The sequence below is a fragment of the Sciurus carolinensis genome, chromosome 2 (genome assembly GCF_902686445.1).
Source record: "Sciurus carolinensis chromosome 2, mSciCar1.2, whole genome shotgun sequence".
In the NCBI taxonomy this organism is placed as follows: domain Eukaryota; kingdom Metazoa; phylum Chordata; class Mammalia; order Rodentia; family Sciuridae; genus Sciurus; species Sciurus carolinensis.
In genome coordinates this window covers 132915698-132939882 of record NC_062214.1, presented here as the reverse complement: position 1 = coordinate 132939882, position 24185 = coordinate 132915698, and the positions used below count along the sequence as shown (strand labels likewise).

The window sequence follows — 24185 nt, the reverse complement described above, 5'->3', positions numbered from 1 at the left end:
GGTGGGAACCACTAAAATTACTTGAGTTGTTGGCAAAATAGGTTTAGAAAGATTAATCAAGGTTTCTTGTCCTAAACTTTCAGTTTCTACTGCTTGTTCCAGAGAATCCTTCAGGGTCCATGATTTGTTAAAAATTTTGTTGGAGGCACAGATTCAGGTTGCTTATACTGTGCCTGAAAGACTTAGGTAGTGAGTGATTCTGAGAGGAGGTACTGTACAGTGAAGCATGTGGAAGAGTTGGAAAAAGATCATGAATTGATTGTGGATTCATTCACCTATGGGAAAGTAACATTTATTGAGTATCTGCCACATTCTGGTACAGTGATTGCTGTTTGGTGAACAAAATAAAAACAATGCTCTGTTCTCTTGAGCTTACAGACTAGTGGCACAGTGTTTATTCCTTGTGAGACACTGTTCTATTTGGTTTGCATATATTGTCTTTTTTTGTGTGTGTGTGTGTACTGGGGAATTGAACCCAGGGACACTTTTACCACTGAGCTATTCTCCAACCCTTTTTAAGACAGGGTCTTGTTAAGTTGCCCAGGCTGGCCTTGAACTTGCAATCTTCCTCAGCCTCTGGGGTTGCTGGAATACTGGCATGCACCACTATACCTGACTATATTTGCTTTTTTAAATAACTATAAAGTAAATACTATGCTATTATTATCATCCTTGTTTTACAATAGGAATTTAAAAGACAATTATTTGTGCAGTGTTACACAACAGATAAAATTTGTAGGTTTGGGATTCAAACTTCATTGTTCATATTTTTTATGTCATTCTTTATTTCCTTTCCACTTTGTAGAAACCCACACTATTAATTAACCAGTGAAAGGGCTTAATGTGCTTGGGAAAGAGGAATAGATGACTTGACTATATGTGTCTATTTGTACAGTTAATAAGAGGGGGAAAAATTAGTTTTACTGGGGGAAGAAGGTGTTAGCATAGGGATAAGACCAGAATGAAATAGGTTAATAGTGAAAAGCTGCAGATATATGTTGGTGAAGGGAGGGATCCTAATTATCCGAAGAAATCAAGAGCTATATGTGGTTACTAGTAGAAGCCCAGCATTGTATGCCTCTATCTGATGGGATTATTCACATTTTGAAATGACTGTGACTGGAAAAGAAGGGTTAACTCTGAATTGGGAATTAATTTAGTGTACCTGCAGGAGGTCTAGAGGTAAATTGGAAAATTATAGCTCCCTTTAAGAAATGTATATATCTATAATGTTAAAAGAATTTAAGATGTTAAATTTAGGAGACCCAAGATCATTCTGAAGAGAGAAATCAGAACCAAGTCAGTATATTAACAATTATCATCATAAATATACATTTTAAGGGAAACAAATGATGCTTGATACTGTTAATGTTTTCACATTGTTGTCCTGGAGGCCAATCCTTTCATATTCTGGGGTTTTTTAATAGTAATATTGAGATGAGTGGATAGATGAATTATGTTGGACCAATAAATCGAAGATACTATGTTAAATGATCTTTCTGTTTCTCAGGCTAGTGCAGTCTCTAAAATTAGACTTAATTAATCTTACTATTAATGAGAAACAGACAACTGTAGTTTGAAATGATGAGAAACTTTAATATACTCTATGATAACTATTTAGAATTACCAGAAAATGATAGACTTTTTTTTTTTTTCCCCCACAAACGGAGCACAGCTTTTTATTTCTCTGGTTGTACACAATGTAGAGTCATACCATTTGTGCAATCAGATGTACCTAGGGTAATGTCCATCTCATTACACCATCTTTTTCACCTCCATGCATGCTCCCTCTCTCCCCTCTGTCCAATTCAGAGTTCCTACATTCTTTTCTTGAACCCCTCCCCATTATGGATCAGTATCCATATATCAGAGAAAACATTTGGGTTTTGGTTTTTGGGGGTTGGCTTGTTTCACTTAGCATGATATTCTCCAACTCCATCCATTTACCTGCAAATGCCATAATTTTGTTCTCCTTTAAGACTGAGTAATCTTCCCTTGTGTATATATACCACAGTTTCTTTATCCATTGATCTATTGAAGGGCATCTAGGTTGGTTCCACAGTTAAGCTTTGTTTTTTTTTAAGAGTAAATTTTTGCTCAGTTGATTATGTTATGGTTTTGTGTTCTTCTCAACTGTTATAGCCTCAGAGCAGTAACAGAAGTTGACTTCTTTCATGTCCCAGTGTAAAATGTCATAATGGTCTAGCAACATAGCAAATGACTATTAACTAGAATTTTGGCAAAGACCTATCTTTCTAAATTAGGAACATCCCAGACATTTGAGTAGTAGACTCATTGCTAAGTGAAAGGGGAGTAAATTATTTTTTTAAGTATCAATATTTACTTTTTTAATCCCCTTCTTGGATAAGTCAATTTATGGTATTGCTTGTCATCCAGTAAAATCATATGTTGCCATTGTAGGATGTCCTTGTCCCAGAGTCTTTGTGCAGCAAGAATTCTGTATTCACAACTTGTTTTTTAAATTTCATCTTGCTTTTGAATTCTATTTACTTCCCAGATCGTCAGTAAAAATATTCATTAAATTAAATCTTCCAGAGCAGTCGTTTTGTTAATATCTGGGGAAATCCAGAGTTAATTTCTGTAGTGTACTCCATTCCTTCCTCCTTCCTCGTTTCAAATATACAAAATAATTGGTATTTCAAAGGATAAATGAACTTGATTTTAGGAATAGATAATTTGAATTTTAGTTTACTTTTTTTTTTTTTTTTTAATTTTTTTTTTTTTTTTTTAAGATACTAGGGATTGAACCCAGGGGTGTTTAACCACTGACCCACTAACCTACCCCTTTTTATTTATTTCTTTGTTAGTTTCATACTTTCTTTCTCCCCCACCCCTTCCCAGCCCTTTTTATTATCTTTTTTTATTGAATCAGTCTCACTAAGTTGCTGAGACTGACATTGAACTTGAAACCCTCTGCCTCAGCCTTCAGAGATGTTGGGATTATAGGCATGCTTCACTCTACCCAGCTAGTTTACATGATTTTAAGGCTTTGCAACTTTGTTGTCATGTTTTCCATTGTCTCTCAGATTCTGTCAAAGTCATATCATACAGATATCTTTTTAAAGAGTAAATATATGGGAAATTTCTGCATTAGAATTAAAATTCTTTTCATTATATACTATAAAAGATGCACCTTGAAAATGTTCTTTCTATTTATATGAAGCTTCCAGGATAGGCAATCTCTAGTAGGAGCTGGTTAGTGTTGCCATCGTTTGGAGGGAAGGGACAAATGGGAAGTGAGTTGCTTAATGGTTACTGAGTTTCCTTTTTCAGTGGCTAATGTTCTGAACTAGATAGATAGTAGTGGTGGTTGCACAGTGTGACTATTTTAAAAGCCACTTAATTGGACATTCTTAAATGGTTAAAATGGTAAATTTTATGTTGTGTTTCTTTTACCACAATAAAAAATTGCTAAAGTAGTTACTTTATGCTGATGCTGTTATACTTTTAGCTTCATGTTAGTATTTTTTTTGAAAACTTAATCTTCTCTGATATGTTTTATTTAGGTAAAATGATCCATTCAATGGTAGCTCATTTGGATGCTGTTACAAGTCTAGCAGTAGATCCTAATGGAATCTATTTGATGTCAGGAAGTAAGTCTGAAGTTCTACACTGCTCACAAATTTTATAAAAAGAATTGTTACTCAGTAACAAGCTTTAATTGTTCTTTTACAGGCCATGACTGTTCCATTAGATTATGGAATTTAGACAGCAAGACGTGTGTGCAAGAAATAACAGCTCATAGGAAGAAATTGGATGAGTCAATTTATGATGTTGCTTTCCATCCATCAAAAGCATATATTGCAAGTGCAGGAGCTGATGCCCTTGCCAAAGTATTTGTGTGAATCCACAAAAACTCACATCATGACAAAAGATTTGCTTGGACAGAAAAATGGTCTGCATCACTGCCATCAAAAAGGGTATTGATATAACACTACATGTGTTCTGCCTAGTGAAGGCAATTTGGGGCAGGCATAAATTGGTAGAAATCACATCTTAATGTCAGGCTCATTAATTTAATTGTAATTACTGTATTTTGTGGGACATAAAGAAAAAGGACTCCAGTATTTGTGGCCTATACTGGATATGAACTGAGCGTATGTCTGTTTTTTTTAGGTGTCTTTACGCCAATGTGGAGTCTGATCTTACAAAGACTTTTTTTTTCCCCTAAAGGACTCTGTGTGCTGCCTTAGGGTTAGGAATGTGGTGCTCTTGTGGGGGGAAGTGAGCTCCAAGAGTAGCTTTTTTTCATCTCTTAGTGATCTTATGTTTATCAGTTGAATGCCACAGATTCCCTTTTAAACTTATTTTGCTTTAAAAAAAAAAAAAAGAAGAAAAAGAAAATTTAACTTAAAATATTTTAGCATTAGTTGCACAAAATGTTTGGATAAAATTCTAGTTTTTATAAGTCTTTTTATATATTTAGCCTGTCACAACAGTGCTCAAGATTGTATTGAAGTTTTTCTTCATTATACAACCCTAAACACAGAGATCTCACTGACCAGCCACCCCCTTAACCACTTTCTTTCCTCCTTTTGCTTAATACAGCTCAGCTAAGTCCTTCCATAAAGATGCTAAATCACCTTCATCATCACATAAATGTCTTCATGAACAAGGACTATTAAGTGTATTAAAATGAAAAAGTGGGGTTTAGTACTCCAAAGGAACTCTTTAAAAAAACTAATCTTGGCATCCTATCACTATGTGATATTTTGTACATCTTACTGTATTTACAAGTTTATTTATCAAGGATTATCCATCTTGCTAATGGCCTATTATTTATTTCACTTTTTGTTGGTCTTTATATCCTTTTATTAATGTGCTAAAGAAACCTGTATATCTATTTTGGAACTCCTTTGAATAGTCTAAAATAGACTAAAAATGGAATATTTTATAGTTTAAGTTACAAAACAAGGTGTTTACCCCCCAAGATACATATCTTGGTTTACCATGATTCCAAACAAATTATCTTGTTAAAAAATATTTGGAATAAAAGTTTATTTGCATTACAAATAGGATACAAAAATAGTTCAATCAGGATACAGAAATCTGCTGTGTTTGGACTAGTTTTCCCTGTTTTATTTTTTTAGATGTGCTTAATTTTATGGTGTAACTAAAGATTTTGTTTGTGTAATGCATGATTAAGACAATAAAGTATTTTTTCTAGTCTTCCAAAAACTTTTCCGATCAGTTTGCGAGTTTTGATGAGTTTTGTAAGGTTTTTGTTTTACAAACTATGAATCAGCAAATTTTTAAGATTGTACCACAAAGCAAACATACAGCTGTTGAAAAATAATGTATATAAAATGCATATAATAAATATAAATTGTGTACCTGTATGTTACTGTTGGCTACATCATTTTGTGTTGAATAATAAAGTGCAATACTCTCCATAATTAAACTAGGAAATGGAGATGATTTCTTAGTCCTTCATTTTTATGCTATTATTTTTATACATCATATTGCTTATTGGTATTCTATTAAGATTAGAACAATAACACTTTTAACTCCTTTTGAAGTATTTCACCCAATTTGAGGATATTAAAAAAAAAAACTGTTAAAATATATTAGACCATTTGAAGTAACAAAAAAAAGCAGATGCAATTTTAATAATTTATTTAAACATCCTGTAACTGAATTTCAGTTAATGATGGTGTCCTATCTCGCTAGAATATACTGTTTCCACAGAAAAACATTCAGCAAAGAATAAACTGCATTATTCATTACTTAAAAGCTCTTATAAATGAGGTTAAGTATTAATATTCTGAAACTTCTTCAACAAGGTAATATCCTTTTACTTGAAAGGAACTACAAATGGTTTTAAAGGGGACACTAGAAAATTCACATGCAAAATCTATGTGAATGCCTGCTGCAAATGTTAAATTTAATTGTGTGTGCATTGAGAAATTCCAGATAGAAATTTTAGTTCTTATCCTGAAACACTAAAACTTCTCAGAACTTTTGAAAATTTTATTTTATTTTTTTCTGAACTCGAACGTTCAACTAATGAAGAAATTCAATCAGTGGATAAAGGGGCACTTTTCTCCTGACCCTCCCCTCACCCTCTCCTCTGTTTAATCTCTTAAGTTTTTGCAAAGGTAGTACTGTTTCTGGCAGCTATTTCAACCCATTGCTTTACTGTTTTAACTGTAAGGTGGTTATTTTCATTGCAATATATAAATATTCACCTCTTTTGGAATGTATTAAAACTGTAATGGATAAAAATCAGTATGTTTATTTTTCTCTTACCTAATTTGGTCATATGTTTCTTTATAATATTAAACATTTGAAAGAGACTAAAGGGATGCAAAAAGAATGTCTTTCATTTTATTTGTGTGCTACCATTTGTGACATGGAAAATAACAGATTAATTGTTGAGTAGGACTTTATACATAAGACTTGAGATATTGTTATATACAAACATATGTTGACTTTTTCCTCATTTAATAATATTCTACCTCTTTCATACTTGTATTTTCTCATTTCAAACTGTTACCCCTGAAAACTAACATTTAGTACATTAAAAATTGTAAATGAGCTAGCATATTTTAAATTTAGACATGCCTGTTGAATTATATGTTTAAATTATTTTACCTCTTTTAGTTGTTAACCCTTTATCATGATTGTTTCCTCAGATAAATTGATAGTTGCTTAAAGTTCTGATTTCTACTCTTGCTGTTACATCAGTAAAAATATTCATTTCCCTGATCACTAAATTTTGTCCTTTATAGAATTAAAGGGAAAAAACCTTTAAAGAATACTAGAAGCTGTGGCTTCATTAAAGCTTGCTGCTGCTTCTTTTTTTCAGATACCAGAGATGAACGAAGGGGCACTTGGCTACTAAGCCAATCCCCAGCCCTATTTTGTATTTTAATTAGAGACAGGGTCTCAATGAGTTGCTTAGTGCCTTACTTTGGCTGATGCTGGATTTGAACCTGTGATCCTCCTGCCTCAGCCTCCCGAGCTGCTGGGATTATAGGCGAGTTCCACCATGCTTGGCAAAGCTTAATTAATTAAGGGATGGTACTCTAAGATGAGAATTTGTAGTCTGTGTACTAGTGGAAAAATCACATTAAGTGGAATTCATTTTTGATGATGATAAAATTCTTGTTATATTAATCTATCATTTTCAGCTTTAAGGAATAGGAACGAAATTATCTTTTCAACCTCCCTTTTATCAAGTATTTGTGTAATGTCAAAGGTAATTAAAGTTCTGCCTTTCCCCATAAAATTGTTAGACTTAAAAGATTTACTGGAATATATTATTCCAGCCAATTAACACCTTTTCAGGTCAACTCTTTGGTTGTATGGTTTCAGTTGGAATCTGAATCTCTTTGAAGCAGGTAAATGAAGGAGGAACAGAACCTGTTTTTGGAGAAGACAGCCAAGACAGGGTGATAGAGCACCTCTGTCTATGGAGGAAACTCCTGATATGCTGCTGCACATTAAGGAAACTAGCACAAGGTACAAAACATTAGTACTCAGAAGCATGTGATAGTGCTTACTTAATCTGGTAATGGCTAAAACAGTGGGCATGCAGTAAATAATTAAATAAAAGAAAAAATATATACTTGGTATTATTCCACATTGGTTTTTTTTTTTTTTTACTTTGTTTTTGTGGTGCTGGGAATTGAACTTGGAGGTACTCTACCACTGAGCTACATTTCCCAGGTTGTTTTTTAAAGATAGGGTTTCCCTAAGTTGCCCAGGCCTCGAACCTACCATCCTCCAACCTCACACAGGCCTGCGATTACATTATTTAAAAAACAATTCAGATTGGTCTTCCATGTAAATTAGTACATACAGAATATTTACCATATCTTAGGGAGAGAGACTTGGAATAACAAAAGGCAGCTTAGAATAAGTCACTAACAATTTTATTAAGTATCCAAATTACAATACCTTTCTTGGCAGTTTTGTTATTTGAAATGTTTTTTTTCCCAACAACCTTACCAACTTAACATTTTCTCAGTGCTTTGCTGTCTTTTAGAGTAAAAGCCAGTATATCTACAAACATATAAAATTAAGTATATAAATAGAAAAATACCAAGCAATCCTGCTATCTTGTTGAATGTGATATTTTTAGGCATAAGTTACTAAGAAAATACAGAAGCTTGATACACATCCTTGCAATATAATCCATAATCGTAACTTTGTAGTATGAAGGAACCAGCTATCGATTGGTTTTAAGAAAACATCCACCTGGATCAAAATAGTTGAACTATGTTAAAAAGCTGTTTTTTCTATTTGTTTCTCTTTGATTTTATTTATATAATCAATAGAAAATGATTAGAGAAGGAATGTTACTTTTGGTCTAAGTATCACATTCTTTTGATACTTGGTATTTGCATTTCTAAATATTTAATAGACATGGAAACTTTTTAAAAGATTTTAATCCATGATATCTTCTCTTCCTGAGTTTCTAAGGGCCATAATTATGAAGACTCGGCCAAATGTTTTGAATTTTTATAAAGTCTAATAGTAATCAGAAGGTAGTAGCTTTAAATGAATGCTTATTTGCTTAGAATACCTGTTGACATTTAATACAAGTATCTGATCCTAGTATGCTATGATATTTCATTATGAGAATACAGTTTATACATTAGATCCCCTTGTATTTCCTTCCTGTTGTCAAAATATCACCATTATTGCTGGGATTCTAAGAAATCTCTACAAATGCCTCTAATAATATCAGAAACAATTGGTTCTAATCCTGTGAACTCTCTTGTGAAGAAAGCATGTGACTCCTTTGGTTTAGAGGCCATATCTTTCAGGTCATCCAGAGGTGCCCAAGCCACACCAACAGAAAAGATGGTGATACCTACAATGGAAATAATTAAAAATAATTAAAACTGGTTTATATGTAAACTTGTTTGTGTATGGATTCCATATATTAGTTATTAGTTGCAGAGAAAATTTCCTTGTAATTTTTGAACTAGAATTAGGTAAGTTTTCAGTCATTGTGATGAGATTGGTATAACAGTTTGGTCAAAACCATAAGTCTTTGCCATCAGTGTAATTCAGCACATTAACTTATTAATGATATGAGCAGTGCAGAAAAAATATTTGACAAAGTGTATATCCATCACAACACAAGTAGTTAAGGTATGGAAGAAAATTTTCTTAACCTAATACACATTATCTCCAAAAGATATTCTACAGGCTAGAGATGAAGGTCATGGTATGGTGCTGGCCTAGCATGTAGAAGTTTCTGGGTTTAATCCCCCAGCACTACAAAAACAGTGAAAATTTCCCCCCTTGAGGTTGGTGTAAGAAAGGCCTGCTATCATCACTTGGGTTAAAAGTATACTGGAGTCCTAACTGGCACCTTAAAGCATGAGAGAATAAGTTAAGTGGTGAATGTTTTCTAAGTTTACATTGGGGAACACTAGTCTTCTGTAGATACCAACGACTTGTTTTAGTCTTTCTAGTTACATTGGCAAACTTATATCCAGTCATCAAAAAGTGCCAATCTGTAATCCTACAGCAAAAATCTGGTGATGGGAGTGGGGATGTAGCTCAATGTTAGAACACCTCCCTGACGTGAAGTCCTATGTTCAGTCCCTATCACCACACACACCACACAAAATACCTGGTGATAAATTGACAAAAAGGGATTTCTATAAAGCTGGAGTAATTTGTTTCAGTGAAGCATTCTATCTCCATCCCCTTGGTTTATTTACTATGGGGCTTTTAGTACTACTACATTTTTGTCAGGGTGATGCTTAGCTGAATTCACATCAATTCCAACATTTAATTATATCACTACTCAAGATTTCATTCCCCTTCTAATAATGGTATACAGTGATCACAGAGTTGCAAGGACTATATAAAATAGGTTTAGAGGATATACAAGCTACTTTAAACATCCTAATTATCACCAACAGCCAATCCCTTCTACCACCTAGCAAAACAAACAAAAATCCACAAAGTTGTTTTTTCTACTACATTTTTAAGTTCTACATTCCAGTTCCAATTTTTGAGCTCAAGCCAGGTATATAGTTAGTTTAGGGGGAAAAAAAAAAAAAAAAAAAAAAAAAAGTTGTAACCCAGCCCTAAAAAGCCCACTCTGATTTCTGGGTTTTGTGACTTTGACATCACTATCACTAAGGGGTAATTTTCATGAAACTTTTCAGTGAGGCCTACCCTGATCATAGGGAAGATACATGGAAATTTAGTTCACTTTAGCCTGAATACAATCCTAACTATAAATTAGTACACTGAGAAGTGACAGCAGGAAGGTAGGTCTTCACTTGAACATAGGTTAGTTGCTTGTGTGTGAAAACATAAACCAGATGTATAGCTTAAATTGCATGTATCAGTTCTCTGAACTGCTTCAGCCTTTTTTGTCAATATAGAAGTACACAATATTGAGAGAGATTCTAATATATAGAAAAGAAGGTTTTGTCACTAGGAATTGAATAGGGAAAAGGAAGTATAGAAAATGTACAATGCAAGGCTGTTCATTCTCCCCTTCCAAGTCATTTACTTACATCCCCACAAAGGGAATCCTAGCATTTTTCCCCCCCCTCTAGCCTGTTTGATCTCAGCAACACATTAGATAAATGTCTTCAGGAACTAGACTTTTTCCAAAAGTAATGCTAAGGTTGGAGGAAGAAACCTACCATTTTAAAACAACAGTGTGTTCATTATCTCAGGAAGACAATTTGAGGAAAGTTTAGATGGGATTGGGTTAAACTGTTTATTGGTGACCTTATCTTAGAAAATTCATGCTGGACTGAAAACTTTACAGACAAAAGTTAGAATAATCACTCACATGGTAGGCATGGTAAACAATGATTATTTGGGGATATATTCCAAATTTGAGCCAAACATGAGCACTTGAACTTAAGTCCTTAACATATGATGGTTCTCAAGACAGTTCTAATAATCCAGTGGTTAGGAGAGCACTCAAGCCAGCATGCTTATATTACCATATTTAATAGCTGTATCATATTGTTCCATCTCTGTAGAATGAAATTAGTAGGGCTGCTCTGACAAATCAACAAATATTGGATAAAGTTCTTAGAACAATGATGGCTACACTGCAGGTGTTGTTCCACAAAATAAATGCTTAAATTTTATTTACTCCCCAAATTCACAAAACCCCTCCTCAGTTCCCTTTCCATACAAAGGACAAGGATCTTACCTGCGTCATGTGCAGCAGCAGCAGGACCTCGGACATCATCATAGGACTGCCCATCTGTGACAATTACCAGGAAGTTCTTGTTGGGACTGTCCCTCACAGGACCAAACACATTTCTCACAGTAAAGGAAATGGCATCACCAGTGGCTGTTCCACCACTCATATAGCGGATGTTCCTAATAACAGCAAGGATGTTCTCTTTGGTGTTATAGTCAGTGAAACTGAACTCTGTGCGCTGATCGTAAGTGAACTGTACAGCAGCTATCTTGGCACCAATGTCTGAGATTTCAAAAGTCTTGGCTATGTTGGAAACAAATTCAAGCATGAGGCGGAAATTACTATCTCCAACACTGCTGGAGCCATCAATTAGGAAAGCAATGTTCACTGAGTTATAACAGGTCTTGCTGCACATCATTTGCTCATGAGTACAGAGCTTCTGTACCAGGGGCTTTACATATTTTGTGGTGCCAAACCAGTTGGGCATGTGGTAAGAGAAGAAGCCATTATTCCGACAGACAGCCTAATGGGGGAGACACACAGAAGATATCCAATGAGATCAAAAGTTGTTTCTAAGATTAAAAGTTTTTGAAAACATTCAGTCTTGAATGTTCAGAGTTAATCAGATGGGGCCAGTCAGCACCATGCTTACAGTTGCAAAACTGAATCACAACCAGAACAGAAGATACCCCTTATCCCCTTACCTTGTCAACAAATGCAACATCTTGAACCATCCCCAATTCTTCAGGGATAGGTTTGGCCACAGAAACTATAAACACATTGACACCAAACTCTCTGGCCACAATGCCTGCTTCCTCAATGTCATCAGAAGGCCAGCCATCAATAAACACCACCACCACTTTGGGGATCCCTTTTCTCACTCCACTGTCAGCCGTGAAAAATTTCTGAGCAGTATGCTTCAAGGCTTTGCCTGGGTTTAAAAAGATGCAAACAGGCAGCATTTACCTCTGCTCAAATGACGTTTCTATTTTCCTTGCTACTATTAAGTTTAAGAATTTAACATATATGGAACTGGATTCTATAATAGCTGCCTCAGCTGGAAAAGTTTAATTATCCTTCAGGCCTATTTTTTGTCTTCACTACCCACATTACTTCCCCCTCTACCTCCCAGAAGCCTCACATTTCCTTACTTCATGTCAATCACTAATCAGAAACACAAAACTGACTCCTACTCCTATCATGTGCTCTCTTGCCTTTCTTGCATACCTCTAAGAATCAGGAACAAGAAATTCTCTTTTCAGAGGGACAATTGTGCTACTCTAATTCTTTCTGCCACATCTGCCTTAATTAGATAAGTCTGTTAACCTTTGCTTCTTTTTATCATTATAGTGATATCTGGCCTATCTTATACAAAGATTATAAATCAATGCTTTAGATTTTTTAAAATAAGAACTATCAATTAACATGTTGGTATATTTTCCATTATAAATTGAGTATTAATCTTAGGTGATCAGATGCAGGCCTAGCTAAGATTCCAGTCCCAGAAGGAAGAGTTTCACAACAGTTTGTATAAAATGGCCTAACACTGTTTCACACATCTGACCACTAATAACTCTCTACTATATTACACCCTGGGTGTCCAAGTCTACTTACCTGTATTGGAATTACCGCCTCTGAAACCTACTTCCTTTATGGCAAACAAAACATCTTTGGCTGATGTGAAGTTTTTCAAATAAAATTCTATTTTGGGATGTTCACTATGATTTTAAAAAGAGATATTATTCAGTGAGTATTGGGAATGTTGAGAAGGCAATAAGCAACATTAGGTACCTTTAAAAAGTTTGTAAAGAGACAACACCCTTTGTGGTACTAGGGATTGCACCCAGTAGCACTGTACCATACCACTGAGCTACATCCCCACTCCTTTTTTTTTTTTTTTTTCCCAAGGAACCAAACAATTTATTTCAGAACTAAATAGGCATATTAGATAAAAGTCTTACTCTAAACTTTCTCAATCAACATCTTGTGGACAGCCTCCAGTGTCACATTAGTCACCTTCTGATGTACAAATGGTGTCATCTGATTGAAGAGTCAGGTTTGAAAATAACATTTTTCCATTCTCTGTACTTTAGGACAGTTCTCAAAACACATTATGCTCCAGGCCTATAACTGTCAATTAAACTTATCTACTAAAAATAACTTAGATTCAGAGAGGCATTCACTTTATACTTATTCAAAACCAGAATTCATCCATTTTCTCCAGCGTTCCATAGAAGGGGAACTGTTCCAACCAAACAAATGTAGCAAAGCTCATGTTTCCTCTTGTGGCTTTCTGTGGGGAAATCCTCTGGTGTTTTCATCTTGTTTTCAACATAATGGTATCAATATCCTTTTCTTCCTCTGAATCTTGATCTAGCATCCAACATTGATCTTTTACACTCAAAAAAGGCATACTTCAGAGCTTTGCAGTATCCTTCCTTCAAACACTGCCGAGGAGATTTTCCTTCCTGGAGCACACAGTCCGACTGCAGCAGACATGCGCCCAGGTCCTCCTTCACGCCCGCGCACGCGCCGCCCTCCGGCTTGTCCTCGTAATAGCGGGGCATGATGGCGCCTCCCGCCCGCGGCGGCCTCGACCCTCGAGACCCTCAAACACCTGGCTCCCCACTCCTTTTTAATGAGACAAAGTCTTGCTAAATTGCCCAGGTTGGCCTCAAACTTTTGATCCTCCTGCCTCAGCCTTCCTGAATAACTGGGATTATAGGCATGTGATACTCAAATTTCTGTTTTAATCCCACAGTATGTAGTCAACTAAGACACTGCATCCTTTCTTGAATTTAGAAATATAAGTATAATTTCTAAAATATAGCAAATACAATTGCTATATTGGGGGTTTATTCTATTCTGGGTAATAAATACATATCACATTTGCAAACTCATTTCATCATAATTTCAAGGTAGATTATTATCCTAAATAGAGAAATTGCTCAGAGCACTCGGGTAATTTGCCCAACAAAGCATGGCTGCATTTTAAATTTAGGGTTGTCCGGCTTCAGCATTTATTCCTTGACAAAATGTATGAAGCATCTGAAACTGGGCTTGGCTCAGGACCCTGGGTTTAATGGAAGTCTGCATTGATGGGCACCAGCTATCTGGGAAATAGCTGCAGGTGAGACTGGGTCTGCTCCAGTAAGGAAGCCTGGAAGCCCTGAACACTCTTGGGTCTTGTACCCAGGTCTCTTCCATAAGAAGGGACAATTTCAACCATACGAAAGCCAACATTTTTTTTAATGGAAAAAGTTACAAGAAAATTAATTATAAATATTATATTAACTTTTTTATAATAAATGAAAATGACATTTGCTGATCTTTAAAGTATATGTATTGTGAGAGATATTTATATATAATAGCTGGGCATGATAGCATGCATCTGTATACCCAGTTACTCAGGAAGCAGACAATCTCCTGAATCATTTAAATCCAGGAGTTCAAGGACAGAATGGGTAATATAGTGAGACCCTGACTCAAGAAAAAAGGTTAATATTAAAAGAATTTCATCTCACTTTGTGTGTGGTGTGTGTGTGTTACTGGGGATTGAACCCAGGACCCTTGCACATACTAGGCAAGTGCTCTACCATTGAGTTATATCCTCCAGCCCTCAGTTCACTTTTTTAAATTTTAGAAATTTTCATTTTGGGGGAGTACCAGGGATTGAACTCAGGGGCACTGGACCACTGAGCCACATCCCCAGCCCTATTTTGTAGTTTATTTAGAGACACGGTCTCACTGAGTTGCTTAGCACCTAGCTTTTGCTAAGGCTGGCTTTGAACTTGTGATTGTTCTGCCTCAGCCTCCCAAGCCACTCAGTTCACTTTATAACTACTCTGTTCATTAAAGACCATGTTGAGTAAAAAAAAAAAAAAAAATTACAATTTATTATACTTAGTTTTTAGATAAGCAATATTTTGTAAGTGCAAAAGTTTAAGACTTCAGCATTATCAGTAGTTATTTTATTAAGTCAAAACTTTTTTTTTTAAAAAAGCATTTTTTTAAAACTTTATTTTGTTCTATGCAGTGCTGAGGATTGAATCCAGTGCCTCACATGGGCTAGGCGAGCACTCTACCACTGAGCCACAACCCCAGCCCCAGTCAAAACATTTTTTAATATTTTTTTTTAGTTGTAGATGAACACAATACCTTTATTTTATTTCTTTTTATGTGGTGCTGAGGATCAAACCTAGTGCATTACATGTGCTAGGCAAGTGCTCTAACACTGAGCCACAACCCCAGCCCCCCTACCCTGCAAAAAAAACTCTTTGAGGGACAAGTATAGCACTAATTATATTTCTGTATACCTGGTAGTTTGATTTCTGCACACCTTGTAAATGTTGGGTCACAAAATCAGATTTCATGGCTTGATAACCTTTTCACTTTTGTAGTTCAACTATACAAATTATGAATTATGAGATCAGTCATATTTTTGCATCCTTAATGATACATTCTGTTCCTCAACTTAAATATAAGCCCTTGACACAACTTATCTACTCTAATATCTTCCTAAAGTAGAAAAACTACAAACCAGGAAGTTTATAAGAAGCTAGTCTTTGTGTCTACACAGTAGTGTAGTTTTCCCCTTGAAAAATAATTGGGTCAAATTAGCCCAAAAAGTATAGGAAATGAACTGCAGGGGAATTGCTTCAGGGGGTATTAAAATGTACAATAAAGCTGTAATAATCAAAACAGTGTAAAAAAGATGTAAGAATTAGCATAAGAGCTTGGATGCCTATAATCCTAGCTACTGGGGAGGCTGAGGCAGGAGAATCATAAGTTTGTGGCCAGCCTGGACAACTTAGTGAGACATGTCTCAAATAAAAGAGAAGAAAAGAAAAAAAAAGAGTGAGTATTTGGACCAAAGAAATAGCCTTACCCAAACTTGTACATAAAAATGATACCACAGTGCTGAGGGTGTGGCTCAGTGGTAGAGTACTTGCTTAGTATGTGAAAGATCCCATGTTCAATCCCCAGCACCACAAAAAGAAGAGGAAGAAAGATACCACAAAATAAAGAAATTAGGAGCTCTTTTTTTGTTTCTTTTTTGAGGTGAGGGACAAATGATTAAATTATGTAAAAATCAAGCATGGTAGCTCACACTTGTAATCCCAGCGGCTCAGGAGGCTGAGGAAGAAAGATGGAGAGTTCAAAATCAACCTCAGAAACTTAGTGAGGACCTAAACAAAGCAGGGAGACCCTGTCTCTAAATAAAATACAAAAAAAGGACTGGGGATGTAGGGGTTCATTGGTTGAGTGCCCCTGAGTTCAATCCCCGGTACAACAACAAAAAAATCAACAGTCATCTCACACTAAACACACACAGACACACAGACACACACACACACACAACTAAATAGTTTTTTATCTAAATAAACTAAAAGCAGAGCCAACTTTGAAAAATAACATAAAAAAATGTAAGTTAAGTGTTTGTAGAAGTACTGGTGACACCTTTATACGCTGCTGATAGAAATTTAAACTGGTTCAACTTTCTAGAAAGCAGTTCTATTTCAGAAGGTTTCAGAATGTCAGAACTAACACCTAGGAATCTAGCCTAATGAAATCATCAGACATGAATACAATGAAGAAAGGATACTCATCACAGCATAGTAGTTTGCAAGGGTGAAAAAGCAATGAAAATGGTTAGGGAACGTGCAGAAGAATATCATGAAATGTCGTTTTTCTGATGAATACTTTTGATGAGAAAATGCCCCAAATACTGAGGGATGACAAGATACAAGACATTTTTAGAGACCAACATTTTAAAAAACATATATATATATCAAATATCTTCTTAAAGGAAATAGAAGGTTTTATAATGACTATCTCTGGGAGGTATGATTTGAGAAATTTCAAGCTTGGTATAATGAGCATACTATAATTCTAAAAGACATCAATAGCTATTCTTTTAACATGAGAAGAGCTCCAAACCAAGGGAATACAGAAAGAGCTAACCAGAATAATGGCAGAATAGGAAAAAGAAATGGACTTATTACTATTTCTTCCTTCTGAAGAGAGAAACTGGGAATCAAGCAGAGTAGATAGATGTGACAGGAGATTTATGTGAGCAACAGGACCTTTCAGTTCATCTTCTGGTCTTTATATAGAGATATCATATGATTCTTCCAATCCTTTTGTTCCAAAAAGGAGGCATTCAGACCTAATAGTCTGCCCAGGCATTTCTTTCTTTTTATCTTTTATTCATTTATTTATTTGTTATTGTTGCTTCATTTTTCTTTTTTGCACTGCTGGGGATGGAACCTAGCCTTGCATATGTTAGGCAAATGCCTGCCCAATCTTAAATCCTAAATGTATAGTTTGAGAATTCAGCTTGTCCACAACTCAATATGTTTACATGCAACTCAGGATTGTATCATCATTCAAGATATCAGTCACCTCCCATTTTAACAAAGTTGGTACCTGGCTTGAACAAGGCCCACATGTGGTCCTTCTGTTCCAATTCCCAACATCAGAGCCACTTTCCCAACAAAATTCTTCTGTAAATTAAATCGGCGCTGCCCAATATTAAAGCTTCCATCAATCAGAAAGGCAATATCTGCTTTACAGTCTGTGGATAGCCAAACAAGTCCTTTTGTTAGCAATCACAAGAGGAGGCAGGGGAAATGTTATTTTCCCAAATGGATGTTTCATTCTTACCTTTATTGCCAGTTTTCTTCTCTGGTGTTTTCTTTAGTCGTTTACCTAAAGTAAAGGGAGCACTTAGTATCAGCAAAAGAAACTTTCAGAGCAAGAAGCTCTCATGGGGGGAAAGCATATAATAAACAGAGTGTCATTCTTGTAAAGGTCTTTTCTGAAAGTTAATTTCCTCATGATTTCCTGGACTAGGGAAGCCATGCCCCAACAAAGAAATAAGACAGGACTGTTATAGGCCTACATATTTGATATACCTCTGATCCAAGAATCTGATATCCAAACCCACAGTTGAGGCAGACTGGCAACAAAAAAACCTAATGTTCTTAATTTTTTTTTTTTTTTTTAACTTTAATGTCCATAATCTTGGGCTAGGGTTGTAGTTCAGTGGCAGAGTGCTTACCTAGTACATGTGAGGCACTGGGTTAGATCCTTGCACCACATAAAAATAAATAAAATAAAGGCACACTGTCCCTCTACAAATACAAAAATTAAAAAAAAAAAAATGCCCATAGTCTATAAAAGGGAACCCTGGCTATTTTTTTGTTTTGTAGTACATACCCTAACTCCTTTTATTCATTTGACAGTGCAATAATTAAGGAATAAAGCAAGTGAAATTGGAAATAAGTTCATGGTACTTTGTGGTCTGTCAAATCAGAGAAAACATAGGACTTTGAGAGAATGAGTGGTAGTAAAGCTGGTAACTGAAAATATAAGAAGGGATTTGAAATATAAAATTGAATGTTTCTGTCTGCAATATGTCAGTAAACATAACATTTTACTTTATCTATAATATCAGCCTTTAACCTCACATTTTAAAAGGTAAGTGTCTACCAACAACACTTTATTTGTAACTGCCAAATGCTCTGCCAGGCAACTAGGAGAGAGGTTCCATGTTTCATACCTGTTGATGGACGTGCTGTGGACACTGCCCTTCCTGTGGCTTCCTGGGCACCACTTTTGCCTTCTGTTAAAGTAAAGAGAAGACTGTTTTTTTCTTCTTTCTTTTTTTAATCATTAATTATAAATCTTATTTAGGGTTCTGGATAATAAATACAACATGGTAATTAAAAATATAAACTACATATTAGTTGTCAGAGAACCAAAATGGATTCTTTTCTATTACATTTGAAAGGATCACAGTTTGAAGGGAGTTTAGTGTCTCTGAGTTTCAAGGCATTCTGAATGCAGTCAATTCAAGTTTGTAATGCCATCTCTGACAGCAAGATCATTCTTCCCCCATTCACCCAAGTTTGGAGGCTGGAGTGATACATGACCCTTCTGGTCTCCTAATTCTATCCCATAGTTGAACTCTTCTTGACCACAGAATTTTCCTACCAGAATTAAACAAGTTGGACTAAGAAAAGCAGGAAACTTATTTTTTTTTTGGGGGGGGGTGGTGTTGGGGGCAATATTAATAAGTGAGAACAATATAATTGTACCTACTAGTCACTGTGAATGAAGCAGACCACCTGGAGAGCATTTGCGACTGGATGCCATTGGCTTCTACAGAGGAATAGTTTTCTCGGCCAGGTAGGCTATAGATGCGCACAGGTCCCCCTGAGATGCTGATTACTCCCCTGCAACATGAGAGGAACAGCTGAGACGCCACCCACACTTTTCCAGGGCACCAGGCTGACATATAGTGCCATGTTGCCTCTATCGCTCTGATTAACTAAGAAAATAGTTCGGCAGGGAAGTCAAGTGCTGCCAGTCTCCTAAAAACTTGCTTGCACAGGAATAAAATTTGCCTGAGGAAACAGTTTTATGCTGTCCAACTTCTTAAGTGTTGATAAGAATACACTTGTAGGATCCTGTCCCCAGAGCTCAGAGATTCAGAGTTAATAAAACAATTTTCCTAAGATACTTTAACAACATGCTCTTGCACTGCATTTTTTTCAAAGTGTCATATCGACCATTCTACTGAAGGATAGCATGGCACTTGCTAAACAATAGTGACCCTGAGTAAGATTCTTGACAAACTGAGTTCAGTTTTCCCAACTATAAAAGCAGAACTGTTCCTCCCCTGTAGAACTGTGGTGGAAGTTAAAATGATGGTTGGCACAGTGAAAGCTCTGTAATACATGATCTGATTAGAAATGTTTTAGAACCATAAAATCTAGCCATCAAGAACTAATGCAATCTGCCCTTCGTCAGAAAGCTTCCCTTATGTTTTTGGTGTTTCAGGGAACTTTAAAACTTTATATCTATCTTCTGTGGCCAAAATTGGCACCAAAGAAAAGTAGGAAGGAAAAACGTCCAGAGGGCTAAAGCAGGAAAGAAAATAATTTATGCTTGCATCCCCCCTCACCTGGTGTGTTTGGACTTACCTGTGGATAGCGGCCCCGCATATGCTAGATACAGAAGCATAAACTATGTTCCCAAACACAGAGAATTCCTCAGGAGGGCAGCCGCCTGGGCAGAGGACATCTGCTTTCTCTTTCCTGATGTCCAAGCCTCTGGTAAAGCACGTGATAGCAATAGGAACTGAAGAAAAAGGAGGGAATGTAATAAGCACCCTTGGACTTTCTTTGGGAACAATGGTGGGGAAACCAGGGCATGAGATTTTTACTTCCCTAATTTCTACACCATTGACACATATACCATTTCACACCATTCCCAGATTTTAGCAAGTCAAAAGTTGTTTTTCCAATTTAACTTAGTTCCCAACCACTAGAGAAGTCTAATGTTATAATTTTCTCAGTTTTTAATCAGTTTGGAAATACACTGGAACTACAAAATAGCATTACTCATTGAACATTTATTCATTCTAGAAACGGAAATCCCACTCTGATGAAGCATGAAGTGAAGGTAGTGAATCTGAATTGAGCCTTCCTGGAACATTTTCATAGGTATATGCAAAAATCCCTCTAAGCTACCTTTCACTTCACAGCAGCATTTATCCTAGTTGCCCTATAAACAAAGAGCCTTAAAATCACAAATTCCCTTAAGTAAACAGTAAAATGATGCTTAGAGTGACAGAATGTTGTTTAGCTCAGTCATTTATTTTACAGATGAGAAAACCAAACCATGGGGTAATTTGCCCAAGGAACATTCTACAACTTCCAAAGGACAGGGAAGTTAGTCCCATCAGAATGGAGCATTTTTATCTTAATTGAACCTGATTATTTCTGCTCCAGATCTGTCCAAAGAAATATTTCAGGCAGTGAATGGATTTTTAGAAAGCACTGTTAATATGCTCAAGTTCTGCACTTTTAACCTTATAAAGAATCAAAGTTTTTACTACAAAAGACACTAGGTAGAGACAAGCCCTCAGTAATATGCAACAAGATAACAATACAAAATGTTAATTGGTCCATTTACAGTAGATATTAAATTGAGATTAACATTACTAATGCATTTTCCAAATACAAGAAAATGGCCTCTAAAACTTTTTGAAACATTTTTAAAACAAACAAACTCTCCTTTTTCCAAGAGAGGAATACTGTCTGGTCACATTGCCCAATTGAGTAGCTTGCCTCTAACAAGGAGCCTCTCTGTTCCCTCAGCTTTGAGCTGTACATGTGGACTGGAAGGGAAGGAGGATGGCAGGCACATGCTCTTGAGCTGGGAACTCAGACCTCTAGAAAACTGCCAAGTTAAAATCCTTACCGAAAACAGGAGTTTCAAACCTATTATTAAACAGTCCTAATCCTATTTTCGGCTTAGGTAGGGGCAACACTGGAATTGGGCGCAGAGACTGCCTTCACCTGCTAACGCTGACTTTACTGGGGAAGGAGTGAGAAATGCACCCGAGTGCAATACTTACCCTTATTTCTACTTTCATGGTAAACAACGAATTTTAGAAGTTACTAGGAAAATACACGGAACCGCCCACCAATACCCGGACCTATACACGTGGAACAAACTTTTTAGACTTTTTCGTATGTGAATGGGACCACAAATGTGCTTTTTCTAGGGCTTACACCTGAAACACATCTAGGAGGAAAATCAAGGTAGGACAAGGACGCGAGTCTCCCTGTCTGTCGGCTACGACAGTCTGAAGGTTTCTTTCGACCCCAAACGCTAGTGTGCCTCTACGTGGGGATCAACAAGTACCCCTGCTTGAACCTTTGCCGCCGGCGCTCAGGCCTGGGAGCTCGGTGGGATGGGTAGACATGGGAGAAAGGCTTCCTTCTCTGTGCCTAGGGAAGAACGTCCCCATCGGACCCCAGGGACCCCCTTGCGGGGGAGAACAGGTAAGTCAAGGCAAATCCAAGGTCGGGACGAGCCAAGCAGCAACTCCAACCTTTGCCCCCGAGCCAAGGTGCAGGGGGCTCGATCTGAATCCCGGTTGACCCACGGCCCCTCGGCCCCTCGGACGACCAGGACCGAGCGCTCCTTCCTTGACCCGGGAACCCACAACTCACCAGCTCCCTCGCTGCCCGTGGGCTCCGGCAGCAGCACCAGACAGATACCTACAAAGAGAGGAAAGCGCTAGGACTGGCTCCAGCCTCCACCCCACTTGGGGCGAGGGGAAGCGGGGCGGCGAGGTACGCGTACTCACCAAGACAGAGAACTGGGATCCAGGCTGCCGACATGGTGGTTGAGGGGCTGTTCGGACCTGGGAGAGAGCAAGGCTGAAGGAGGCAGGGGTGGGGGAGGGGGCAAGTCCCCAGCTCAAGACGCCCGCCCGCCCGCTCCTCAGGGATGTTGCTTCCCTCGTGAACCCAGGGACCGCGGAGGATGGGAGGTCTCCCGGGCCAGCGTCCCTCTAGATCTGGAGGCGGCGCTTCAGTTGCCAATCGAGCCAAATCCACAATCGATGTGCAACCCCAGATCGGGGTTGCGGGGTGGTGGGAAGGAGGGCGCCAAGATGAAGACAAACAGACAAGCTAAGCACGAAAAAGGAGAGGCAGGACTTGCCAGTGTCAGGGATCCCACCCGCCAGAGCCGGCCGCCCACGGTCCTGCACCTGCGTGGGATCCGCCCGGCTGCGCCCGAGTGCCGAAAGCGCGACTCTAGCTGCCGCTTTAAAGGCTGGGCCGCGCGCATGAGCACTATGCGGGGGGCACGCGGGAGGGAGCTGGGAGCCAGTTCCCCCAGGGCCGGGCGGTGGCCGTCCAGCTCCGCCCTCACCCCCTTCCGGCCCCGGGGTGAGGCCGGCGTGGAGGCGCCTCCCCCCCGCGGCGCGGATTTCGGCCACCTGGACTCAGTGTCCAATCGTGCGTAAGAAGGTCCGGGATAGAGTCCCGGGGCCCTGCGGGACTCGGCGTCGGAGGGACTGTGGGAGCGCGGCGGGAAGAGCGCCTAGGGACGTGCGTGCAGGTCGGTCAGCGCCTGACATGCAGGTTACCCGACGTGCAGGACAGTGCGGTGTAACCCTGCGGGGCCTCACCGCTGGCCTCCGCCGCCTCCTCCTGGGCTGGAGAGTGACACTCCCCCACGCACTGTCCCAGACTGCGGGAGCCGCAGGATTGCCTGGACCGAGGCGACCGAGGTAGCCCAGCGCAAGCTGCAGCCCACCTAGCCGCTTGGGCCCGGGAGAACTAGCGGGCCCTCTTGGCCCTAAGAGCAGATCTCGCCACTTGGCGCTCTCGTGGAAACAGTTCCTGCTTCTAAAGTAAAACCAACCTGGATTTGGTGAACGCACGTCCCGTTTTTGTTAGAAAACCTGTCAACTGACTGGTTATTCTTTGGGGATTCTGCTGGAGTCCGATTTCCCTCAGCAATCTCCATTTACTGTAATGGAATAGCAAGGCCTTCAGGCAGCAGTTACATTTGTCATTTCTTCTTCTTTTCTAGATGGGTACAGTTATATCTGATTGCCTTTCCAAATTCCCAGGTCTGGTGGTGTGATTACACATTCTCAAATTTGGTAATGTGTCGTCCTCTCCTGCCCCAATTCTGGTTTATAGGTAGGCACAGAGAAAGAATGGGATTAGTGACAGACAAATGGTATCTGAGGAACGATCCTCAGACCTGCATAGCCACTTATTTACTGGTACAACATCCTCCTAACCCCCAACAGCTTCGTTTAGTTATTGTTTATAGGTCACAAAATCCATCCATTTTAAGGATTAAAAGAAGAAAGATGTTTAGCTTATAGAATTGTTTAGCCCTCAATATAGTCCAATTTTAGAACATTTCCACTGCCCCATAAATGATCCCTCCTAGTCACTTACAATCAATGCCTTTCTCCAATCCTAAACAGCCACTCATCCTGCTCCTCTCCTTATAGATTTACCTTTTATTGACATTTCATATTAATGGAATCATACATCATGAGGCTTCATACATTGGGCATGTTTTTAAGGTTTATCCTTGCTGTCCTATGTATGAGTACTTCCTTCCTCTGTAATGCTTAATAGTATTCCCTTATCATTTTATATTGAGAAACTAACACGCCATCATCTCCTGG

General features: G+C 38.1%; 3 protein-coding genes across 4 annotated transcripts in view; 1 reads left to right on the top strand and 2 right to left on the bottom strand.

Moving 5' to 3' along the window:
• Positions 1-5659, top strand: part of Strn3 (striatin 3) — an 87370-nt gene extending 81711 nt beyond the window's left edge. Inside the window, 2 exon segments of the mRNA XM_047541800.1 lie at positions 3528-3614; positions 3697-5659. Of these exon segments, the coding sequence (XP_047397756.1) occupies positions 3528-3614; positions 3697-3866 (257 nt within the window). The 3' untranslated portion in view covers positions 3867-5659.
• An 800-nt stretch (positions 5660-6459) lies between these two features.
• Positions 6460-22791, bottom strand: Coch (cochlin). 2 transcript variants are annotated; one of them, XM_047541802.1, is made up of 12 exons: positions 22740-22791; positions 22332-22388; positions 22195-22242; positions 20155-20311; positions 19271-19404; positions 18729-18791; positions 17831-17875; positions 17594-17741; positions 12779-12882; positions 11869-12095; positions 11171-11687; positions 6460-8842 (listed from the first exon to the last, which is right to left on the bottom strand). In XM_047541802.1, the coding sequence occupies exons 2-12, from the start codon at positions 22363-22365 to the stop codon at positions 8667-8669; spliced, it is 1653 nt and encodes a 550-aa protein (XP_047397758.1). In that variant the 5' UTR covers positions 22366-22388; positions 22740-22791; the 3' UTR covers positions 6460-8666. The 2 variants fall into 2 exon arrangements, with proteins under 2 accessions (XP_047397758.1, XP_047397757.1); XM_047541801.1 differs by having other exon boundaries at positions 22691-22787.
• On the bottom strand, positions 13068-14020 carry LOC124977891 (cytochrome c oxidase assembly factor 5-like). The gene has a single exon (XM_047541808.1). It carries the CDS (start codon positions 13729-13731, stop codon positions 13507-13509), a length of 225 nt encoding a protein of 74 aa, XP_047397764.1. The 5' UTR covers positions 13732-14020; the 3' UTR covers positions 13068-13506.
• Positions 22792-24185: the final 1394 nt, after the last annotated feature.

Bases quoted from the DNA above. Each gene is read 5' to 3' on its own strand.
- Coch (XM_047541802.1), bottom strand. From the start codon at position 22,365: ATGTCGGCAGCCTGGATCCCAGTTCTCTGTCTTG. The intron at 20,312-22,194 runs GTGAGTTGTGGG...CTTTTTCTTCAG, and splicing joins CACGGGCAGCGAGGGAGCTG to TTCCTATTGCTATCACGTGC. The intron at 17,742-17,830 runs GTAAGAATGAAA...GGCTATCCACAG, and splicing joins GAAGAAAACTGGCAATAAAG to ACTGTAAAGCAGATATTGCC.
- LOC124977891 (XM_047541808.1), bottom strand. From the start codon at position 13,731: ATGCCCCGCTATTACGAGGACAAGCCGGAGGGCGGCGCGTGCGCGGGC.